Source organism: Pelophylax lessonae, assembly GCF_965119305.1.
Source record: "Pelophylax lessonae genome assembly, chromosome: 5".
NCBI lineage: Eukaryota > Metazoa > Chordata > Amphibia > Anura > Ranidae > Pelophylax > Pelophylax lessonae.
This window is the reverse complement of record NC_138772.1, coordinates 562,198,768-562,209,289: the sequence shown is the minus strand read 5'-3', so window position 1 is coordinate 562,209,289 and position 10,522 is coordinate 562,198,768. Positions and strand designations below refer to the sequence as shown.

Sequence of the window (10,522 nt, the reverse complement as noted above, 5' to 3'; positions counted from 1 at the left end):
GCTCTTTGATTATAAAGTTTGGAGACCCCTGTTCTACACTCACAAACACGTGGAGCTGTTGGTTGTATGCAAAGCTGATCTGAACTCCACGCAACAATTAAAACACAAGGATTGGCCTACGTTGGAGATTCAGTTTTTCACAACTGAAAATATTATTGACCTGTTCCATACGTGTCATCCGATGACCTTATAGCCTTTCGTACCCCACCACTCTGAAAGGCTGCACATAAATCACGGAAAGCAAACTTTTCAACATCATTTATTTTATTAAAAGACAAGATGTCGTCCGATTTAACGGCTTGGGGGGGTGAGGGTTTCTATATAAGGGGATTATTGTACAGACAACATTTGTAAGAACACTGTTACATACGAGTGGAGAACTGCCTGCTCTACTCTTTCAGTCCTTGCCCCCCTTGGCTCCAGATTTGGGCTTCATCTGAACTTTCTTCTTGATGAGAACTTTCTTCTTTCCGCCAATGATAACGGCTTTAAGGTTCTTCTTCTTGACGCTGGAAGCGGCCAGCACGCGCCATTTCTTTGGGCCTCCGCTCCCGACTTTCTGTGGTTTCTCCTTAGCGGGCTCTTTCTTCATTTTCTTGACTTTTGTTACGTTCTTCTTTGGAGTCGGCTCTTTGGCAGTCTGTTCGGAGGGCTTCTCTTCATTTCCGTCACTCTGCTTCTCAGTGGTGGTTTTCTTTCCTTCACCTTCAGTAGCTCCTTCACCATCAACCTTTGCTGGTTTCTCCTTTGTACCTTTGCCTTTACCCTTCTCTTTGCTTGCGGCGGCTTTCTTAGCTTTAACCATTAGGTTTTTATTTTTGAGTTTTTGTGCAGCTTTAAGTGCTTTCTGTTTTTCGTCAACTTTGCTCTTCTTTTGCTCACTCTCTCCATCTGAACTGATGCTGGTGGCATCCTTCGGGATCTTTCTTTTGGCGGCAGCCTTTTTGAGCAGCAGGAGTTTCTTCCCTTTGCCTTTGCTCTGACATATCTTTATATGGTTGAAGAGAGATTTCATGTACAGGAACCGTTTTCCACAATGTATACAAGGCGTAACCGTTCTGTCTCCATGGACGACCTTGTGCCGCACCAACATTGTTAGTTTGGCAAACTGCAGTCCGCAGATCGTACAGGAAAATGTTTTTTCTTCCGTTGTCTTTTTAGGTAGCTCTGCATTGCTTTCATTGTCAGCATTTTGGTCGCGACTAGAGGAGTCCTCATGCACTTTGCTGATATGAGATGCCAGTCTGCCTTTGCTGGTGTAGACTTTGTTACAGTCTTTACATGGAAAAGAAGCCTCTTCTCCATCACCTTTAGGGCTCGGATTGTTCTCTGAGCTGGAAGACTTGTGCACTTTGCGATGAAAGATGAAGCTGGCCTTGGTGGAAAAGACCTTTTTACAGACCTTGCACGTGAAATGTTTCTGCTCAGCGCCAGCTTGAAGGTTCTGCCCACTTTTGTGCACCTTCGAATGAAGGACAAAACTGGCTTTAGTAGAGCACACCATATCGCACTGTTTGCAGCGGAATGATTTCAGCCCCTCCTCCTTAGGACTTTGCTCACTTAATGATGACCGGTGCACTTTACTGTGAAGGACAAAGCTGGCCTTGGTAGAACACACCATATCACAATGTTTGCAGTTATACAAGTGGGGCTCCTCAGATGTCTTGGGACTTTGTTCACCTTCAAGTAATGACCGGTGGACTTTACTGTGCAGGATGAAACTGGCCTTGGTGGAGCACACCATATCACAGTACTTGCAGTTGTACAATTGCGGCTCCTCCACCCCTTTGATACTTTGCTCACCGACTAATGACCGGTGCACTTTACTGTGGAGGATGAAGCTGGCCTTGGTGGAGCACACCATATCGCAGTGCTTGCAGTTGTAGGATTGAGGCTCTGCATCAACTTTGAGGATTTGCTCACTAGTGGTTGGAGTTTTGTGAACTTTACTGTGCAGGACGAAACTAGCCTTGGTGGAGCACACCATAGTGCAATGCTTGCAGTTGTAGGATTGTGGTTCTGCATCAGCCTTAGGGCTCTGCTGACTTTTGGAAGCTGATCTGTGCACCTTCCGATGAAGCAAATAGCTGACTTTGGTGGTGAACACCAGATCACATTTCTTACACCTAAAAGATGGCGTCTCTGAATCTGCACTCCCTGGAGTCTTGTGGACTTTACGATGAAGGACCAGACTTGCCTTTGTTGAACAAACTTTGTTGCAGTAATTACAAACATAGCTTGGAGTGTCAGACTCAACTTTGATGATCGGGTTTTGCTCACCATCAGATGGAGACTTGTGCACTCTACGGTGAAGAACAAAACTGGCCTTGGTGGAGCATACTTTGCCACAATCTTTGCAAGGGAAGCAGCCTTTGGGGTCCGGGCTCATCTCAGACTTGGTCGCCCCCTTGTGCGCGGAATGATTCTTCAAATGCATTTTTAGATTCCCCTTTGAAGAGAAAACCTTATTACATTCCTTGCAGCCAAAAGGGTGCTCTTCCTCACTCTGTTCATGCTTAATTTTTACGGGCATGGAGGATAAGCGGTGGATCTTCCGATGAAGAACAAAGCTTGCTTTGGTAGAGCAGACTTTACCACAATCTTGGCACTTGAACGGTTGCCCCGCTGAGATTTCATTACTTAAATTCTGCTCACTACTTGGGGGATCTTCAGAAACTTTGTGCAACTTGCGATGGACATAAAGTCTTGCCTTGCTTGGAAATGCTTTGTCACAGTCCTTACAGGAGAAGGGGCATTCACCAGTGTGGAGACGTTCATGAACCACGAGCCTCTCCTTCATCTTAAAGCTTTTAGTACAGACTGAACACTGGAAGGGTTTTGCAAACAAGAGCTCGTAGTTTCTATGGGAGTAACGATGAGCGAGTAGGGTGACCTTCTGCCTGAATCGACGTGGACAGTCGGGACACGCAAAGGGGCGTAATCCTGCATGTACACGCATGTGGACACCAAGGTGGTTTCTTTTAGTGAAGGTTTTGTCACATTCTGGGCAACGAAAGGGACGGTCTTCATCGTGAGAATTGACATGTAGATCCAAATACTGTTCTGTAGAAAAGACTTGTGGGCACTGTGGACAGGTGAAGGACTGGCCAGTCGTATGGCTGTGCTGATGGTTGACCAAGGCTTCGGAGTTTGGCCAGGTCTGGTTGCACTCCAAGCACTGCCACGTTTCTTCTAGTTTAATGAATGTTGAATCAGGAATATAAGGCAATACTTCACTCTCCTCCACTTTAATAATGTTCTTTTCTCTATATAAACACTTTCGGCCTTGTTTTGGGGTTTTATTCGGGGGACACGGTAGCTCTGAAGAATCTGCTTTCTCCAGGTCAGGATCATGCAGGTCAGACTTGGGATTATCTGAATGAATACTGGTGCTTTCAACTGAAGACGCGTCACATTTTTCAGCTTCTGAGCTTTCGCCATCTTTCTTGGCATGTTCCGCAGCCTTCAAAGCGCTTTCTTTCTTTTTTTTGGATTTATCCATGAGCCCTTTAACGGCCATTAGCATGTTCATCCATTTCAGCTCCTTCTTCTTCTTGATAATGGCCTGGATTTTGGTGTTTTTCGACAACTTAGCCTGCTTGGCTTTCACCCGAAGAGATGCGACATTCTTCTGCTTTGGTAATTTATCACCGGAGATGCTCATCTCATCTCCGCTGTCGGTCAACAGCTTGCCCTTGATTTGAAGACGGCAGCTACGACACTTCTTCGACCAGCGCCCGAACTTGCGTCTTTTTGACAGTCGACAGCCACAAGTTTCGCACTGCACTGCTGTGTGACTCAAGAGATGAAGATTAAGTGACCTGTTACACGGGAAAGCCTTGTCACACTGGGGGCACAAGCGTGGTTTATCGCTATCGGGCAGATCAAGGCTCTGGTCGCTTGTATCAAGTTCATCACCAGATTCGATTTCTTGTTTCTTAGACTTTTCTTGGTCTCTCTTGAAAGAGTCGACCTCTTCATCATCATCATCATCATCATCATCAAGAGGACTTCCAGCCTTCTGAAAAATAACTTGGGAATCTTCATCTGAGATGTCATCGTCTGGATTTATATCAGCATCCTCGTCATCAGAGATTCCGCTGTACTCATCCCCACTACCTTCTCCAACCTTTTTTTCTGCTCTCTTCTTCTTGAGTTGCTGAACACATTTTTGGCACCTTCTGGGGATTCGCTTAGTCTTATATTTAAGTGGAATTGGACACCCACAGGTCAGACACTGGGGTAAGGTGTGGCATTTTATGTGCCCTGCCAAGAGAGCTGGAATTCTGAAGGTTTCTTCACACTTCGGACATTTGTACTTTTTCTTAGCTGCAGAACCTAGAGCCTCTTTTTCTTTAACTAATGGGTTCAGAATTGAAGTAGGATCTCCATCTTGTTTATTAACGGAGTCCGACAACTCCACAGACAAGCTTTCCGTTCTTCTAGACTTGACTGGATCAAGGTCCATGCCATCAGCAGCTTCTTGATTTGAAAGTCGTTCTTGCTTCTTGGCAGCTTTGCGGCATTTGAAGCAGACGGGTAACCAGACCATCTCTTTCCTACCGCGTCTTATCTTCCGCCCACATTTCAAGCATTCTCCACCGACACCACACGGTTTAGAGGGCGTTTCTGTGTCATCGGCATCTTGTTGATGGTCATTCTCCATAAGCTCTGAAACTTCTAGTGCATCTTGTAGACTATCTTTGCATACAGCTTGGTCTATAGCTAGGTCTATAGCTTGGTCTATAGATGAAGCAACATCTGATACTTGCTTAGTAGCCAAGCCACCATCTCCCATTACCTCAGATTCTATGTCTTTGGGCGAGGCAACACTTTTTTCTGAATTTTCTTCCATGTCTTTCGGAATGCTTTGGCCTTCCAGACCTTCAGTGGGCAATTCACCAAGCGCCTGGTCTTCAGCTCCTTTAGGAGAAAGCTTGTCAAGGGAAGCTTTCTTGGTTTCAACATTCTCATTGGTGGACACAGTTTTAGAGGAAGAGTCCAGGTTGGAAGAAAGATCTGTAGTTTGTGCTTGGGTACATACAGCTGCTTCAGTATCATCATCCTCATTCTCTTTGAGGAGGAAGAGGGCATCTTGGTCTACCTGCTTGTCTTGCATTCGTTCATCCTTTAAATCTCTTCTTTCGGGAGATGTAGGCTTTGCACAGTCACCATTATCATTGCTGGTGCTCTGCACATCATCTAGAAGATCTAAAGGTGGATTATTCGATTCTTGATCTACATTTTTCGGTTTTGACTTCCTCTCCTGATTGCAAATCATTTTATCGGTTTCGGCATCATTCTTGGCCAAAGTTTCGGGATCTTCCTTCTGTTTAGCGGGCAAGCTATCAATTAAACCATCTATGGTTTTGCTTTGCTCTGGTTCTAAGCTGCAAACAAGACCTTCGTAGCCAGGAATGCCGGTACATGGCTTCTCTTGGCCTGATTGGATCACTGCATCCTTTAGTGAGGGACCTTCTAAGAAATCGGTCTGTTCATCATCGCAATCATCTTCTACAGTAACACAGACATCCATCTTCTCCTCCACAGGAGTTTTGGGTTCATTGGTGTGTTCTGTTCTGGACATGGCATCATTCCCTACAGGATTTACATCCTGATTTCCTGTAGAGGTCCCAGAGGGCTCAAAGTTTTGGTCCCTGCACGGGAGGCCTTGCTCTGGTTGGGGTAGGTCAGCGATACCCTCTGCTGTTATTGGTTGGAGATTACCACTGGCAGGTGCAAGTTGTTCTTGTGAACTATTCTTGGACACAGAATCTTCTGTTAACATGCTTTCAATGGAAGCTGGAGACTCTTCTGTGCTAGGCTCATCATTGGTAAGAAAATTTAAAGGTGAGCAGGAACCAGTCTCCATCTTTTCCTTCGAAGGAGCTTCAAATGGGGGCAAGTTGTGACTTTCAGATGGTAACCCCGCATTGTCAGTTGTTGTAAGCTTGTTTTGATCGAGCTGTACCTGCGATGTATCTTCTTCTAAGTTAGAAGCTAGTTCACTGCCCTTACTGGAGAGCATCTCATCTACAGTATTCTGCTCTCCATTCCCAGATACTGGACTTCTGGAGGACTTGGTCTCCTCAGAATTGCTTAGTTCAGTCTCTAGTTTTGACTGGGACAAGGCTCGATCGTCATTCTTAATGGTTTCCAGATCTTTCTTGCCAGCAATGATGGGTTCATCTTCAGCAATGTCGTCTTTATCCTGGTCCAACAATTTGATCATCTCGCTTTCAGAGATGTAAGTCATGTCACTGCCATTCAGGCAGATGTCACTCTCTTTCTCTTGTACAATCTTTGTACTGCGATCTTCATCCCCACACACAATGTTCTGCTCCTCCTCCACGGAGGCGAGGCCTTTCTCACAAACTTCCAATGGGAAAATGTCTCTCTCGAAAAAGTCTTCATCTCTCTTGTCATCAATGACGAGCTCATCGTCATCATCATCAACATCATCATCTTCATCTTGCAGCATATCCGGTTCAGAAGATAAAAGGCTGCAATGTTTTTCTGGCTCTTTGTTGTCCGCCTGTAAATCTCTCTCTGGTAAGCCGACATCTCCTTCCGAATTGGAGACTTCACCGATATCCTCTGATACCATAGAGATATCGGTCTTCAAATTCTTGTCAGCATTTTCCTGGACTGATGTGGATTGCAGGTCATGTTTTTCTGGTATAATGGTGCCGACACCAGAACTTTCTTCTGGTGGTGGCGATTGTTCATTGCGTGCTCTGAGGACTTCAGTAGATCCGTCTTTTAAAGTGTCTTCCGTAGGTGAGCTCACATCATTTCTGTTCACTGATAAAGTATTAGAAAGATCAGCTTCCTCTTTGCTGGACTGGTTGGGATCGCTGATCTCCGGGGATGGGCGGTCTTCAGACACGTTAACGGACACTATGGAGGAGAGGCCTTCTGATGGAATGTCCTCAGGTAGGTTTTCCTGCCTGACCTCAGCATCAGATTTGTGTAAAGTCAAGTCTTGATTTTGTTCTACATCAGGAACCATCTCTTGATCTGGCAGTTTATTTTCTTCGATGGTCTTGGGCTCATCTTTCGAAGAGCCTGGGTCACCAAACGAGGAACAATCAGGCAGTTGGGCAGAGTCTTCTTCAAGAAGTTTATCCTGGGGATCTGTGCTGCCTATGGGCTCATTAGTAATCAAAGTTGAGTTACGTTTAGCAGCTTCATCAGTTTCAGGCTCATTCTGCTGATTTTGTGGAGAGGTTGGACTGGCAGCCTCCTCTGGCGTGGTATCCATGTCATCATTAGAAGGAAGGCTGCTGTCAATGACAGAATCAATGGCTTGGCCTTGGTTGACCTTCTCTTGAGAGACCTCTGAAGGCGGCTCACTTTGTTTCTCAGAGACGTTCTCCATAGTTTCAGAGTTGGGTTGACTTTCCATCAGTTCCTCTTCTGGAGCGACTGCACTGTCCAAGTTAGGTGGTTCTGGCACAGGAAGAACAGCGTCGGGTTTCTCAGAGGCGATACTTTCACTCGTGACCGGCTCGCTGCTCGGAGGACGATCGTTGGCCATGTCAGTGGGTTTTGTCTGTGGGGAGATGGAAGGCTCTTCCGTGAGGTTATTTGAACTGGTCTCATCAGAAGGACTCACAGTCTTTGTGGGGACCTCATCAGCATTAGTGTTCATACCGTTCTCCTCCGGCTCTGCAATGGTGTATGTGTTGAAGACATCGGCCAATATCTCAATCGAGTTTCCAAAGGAGTCTATAAGATGTACGGTTGTGTCAGAAAACTCGGATATTCGCAACTCAAATAAGTTCTTTTTCTCAGGACCATCCTCCTTCTGGCTGGTGGCTACAACGGACCCGTGGCTCCGCCTGGTGAGGAACTCTTTGGGGGTGAAGGTTTGGCAGACTTTCGGCTCAGCTTTGAAATGCACTATGGAGTTCAGAGGGCGCGGAGGCTTGGTGTAGGTGGGCTTCACATGCACAATGTCCGCCATCTTGCTGCTCCTGGTCGATATGACCCGAGGAGAGGGCGTCTTAACCTTTGAACCTCGGTCTTCGTGACTCCTCTCGTGCATTTGCAGGAAGACCTGGTGGTGGAAGCCCCTTCCACAGTGCGTGCAGGTAAACTGTTTCTTGGCCACATGGCTCTGGCGGTGCGAGGTCAGCTCAAGTTTAGTGTCGAAGGTCTCGCTGCACTCGATGCACATGTACTGTCCGGTGTCACTTTCGGGGCCGGTGGAGGCCATCTGCACAGGTATGGGCTTCCTGGAAGAACGCGTGCTTCTCTCCGAATTCTGCATCTTGCATGTCACCCGTCACACCTGTCCAAAAACAAATAAAGTTTTAGTTTTGTTGAATTCCTTCAGAACTAGATTGTGACAACTGCAGCAGAATAACTGAAGAGGGATTAGACCCCCTGCCAGGTTACTATTGCCATCTTTGCCCCCCATTGAAGAGAGTCATCCTCTGTTTGCCCTCGTGACCGTTCTGGCGGAAAGAAAATCCCAGAACAGGAGTCACCAGACAGGAAGAGAGGGGAATCTTCCAAAGGGGGACACCAGTTCTGGTGGCAACCAGGGGATTCCCTCACTTTCTGTTTCAGCTATGGGACAGGAAGTGAAGGGAAATCTTGCAATGGGGACACCGGTCCTGGTGACAACCAGGGATTCCCTCACTTCCTGTTTTTACTAAGTGAAGGGAAATCTTCCAATGGGGACACCAGTCCTGGCGACAAACAAGGAATTCCCTCACTTCCTGTTTCTGCTATGGGACAGGAAGTGAAGAGAAACCTTGAAATGGGGACACCGGTCCTGGCGACAACCAGGGATTCCCTTACTTCCTGGTTTACGCTATGGGACAGTAAGTGAAGGGAAATCTTCCAATGGGGACACCAGTCATGGCGACAACCAGGAATTTCCTCACTTCCTGTTTATGCTATTGGACAGGAAGTGAAGAGAAATCTTGAAATGGGGACACCGGTCATGATGACAACCAGGAATTCCTTCACTTCCTGTTTTTACTAAGTGAAGGGAAATCTTTCAATGGGGACACCAGTCCTAGTGACAACCAGGAATTTCCTCACTTCCTGTTTTCACAAAAAGGGGACAGGAAGTGAAGAGAAATCTTCCAATGGGGACACCAGTCCTGGTGACAAAAGTAAAAGTGAAGGTACATTTTTTTTTTTTTTCGTTTTAACTACCCAACCACCCGAGCCCTTTATGAAGAACTTTTTGTTTCAAAGTTGAATTCCACTTTTTTTTTTTTTGCTATAAAATGACTTGGAACCCCCCAAACACTCTACAAGACTCTGGTCTGGTCACATCTGGAGTACGCTGTCCAGTTCTGGGCACCGGTCCTCAGGAAGGATGTGCTGGAACTGGAGAGAGTCCAGAGAAGGGCAACAAAAATAATTAGGGGAATGGAGGACATCAGCTATGAGGAAAGACTACAAGCACTGAACTTATTCTCTCTGGAGAAGAGACGATTGAGGGGGGATATGATATCAATGTACAAATACTGTACTGGTGACCCTAGCATAAGGAACAAACTATTCAGAGAAAGGAGATACAATAAGACACGTGGCCACTCACTAAAACTAGAGGAAAGGCGGTTTAACCTTAAAATGCGTAAGGGGTTCTTCACTGTAAGGACGGTAAGGATGTGGAATTCTCTTCCACAAGCAGTGGTATCAGCAGGGAGCATCGATAGTTTCACTATTAGATGGGCACCTTAACCATTCTAGGACCGGGCCTATATCTGGCACAAGCTAAAATCTGTTTTTTTTTTTTGCTAGAAAACTACTTAGAACTCCCAAACATTATATATATATATATTTTTTAGCAGAGACCCCAGAGAATAAAGTGGAGATCATTGCAATATTTTTTATCACACTAATTGCACAGCGGTCTTCCAAATGCGATTTTTTTGGAAAAAATTCACTTTAATTAAAAAATAAGTACACAGTAAAGTTTGCCCGATTTTTTTCTATGTGAAAGATAAATGTTACGCTGAGTAAATAAATACCCAACATGTCACGCTTCAAAATTGCGCACACTCACGGAATGGCGACAAACATTGGTACTTAAAAATCCCCATAGGCAACACTTTAAACATTTCTACAGGTGACCAGTTTAGAGTTACAGAGGAGGTTGGGGGATGGAATTATTGCTCTCGCTCTAACGATCGCAGCGATACCTCACATGTGTGGTGCGAACGCTGTTTACATATGTGGGTGGGACTTGTGTATGCGATCGCTTCTGCGTGCGAGCTCAGAGGGACCGGGCGCTTTTCATTTCTTTTTTCCTATTTATCTATTATTTTTTATTTTTACAGTTTAACCGCTTGCCGACTGCGCACAGTATATTTACTGCGGCGGTCAGCCCCGGCCAGGCAGAGTGACGTAGATCTACGTCACTCACCTGTCACCGGGTTTTGAGCCAATAGCGGGCGAGCGCACGCCCGGCTCGTTCACAGAGGAGTGCAGGCGTGTGTCTGCCGGTCACACTACGATCGTCGGTAGAGCGGGAGAAAGGTGGGCGGCCAATGTA

The 10,522-nt window shown here is 46.0% G+C and overlaps 1 protein-coding gene across 1 annotated transcript; it reads right to left on the bottom strand.

Annotated features, from left to right (window-relative positions):
* Positions 1 to 243: 243 nt before the first annotated feature.
* On the bottom strand, positions 244 to 8,288 carry LOC309556122 (uncharacterized protein). Its single transcript, XM_082258468.1, has one exon. The coding sequence runs from the start codon at positions 8,273 to 8,275 to the stop codon at positions 398 to 400; it is 7,878 nt and encodes a 2,625-aa protein (XP_082114594.1). The 5' UTR covers positions 8,276 to 8,288; the 3' UTR covers positions 244 to 397.
* Between the last annotated feature and the right edge of the window lie 2,234 nt (positions 8,289 to 10,522).

Excerpts from the sequence above, each read along its gene's own strand:
- LOC309556122 (XM_082258468.1), bottom strand. The coding sequence starts at position 8,275 with ATGCAGAATTCGGAGAGAAGCACGCGTTCTTCCAGGAAGCCCATACCT.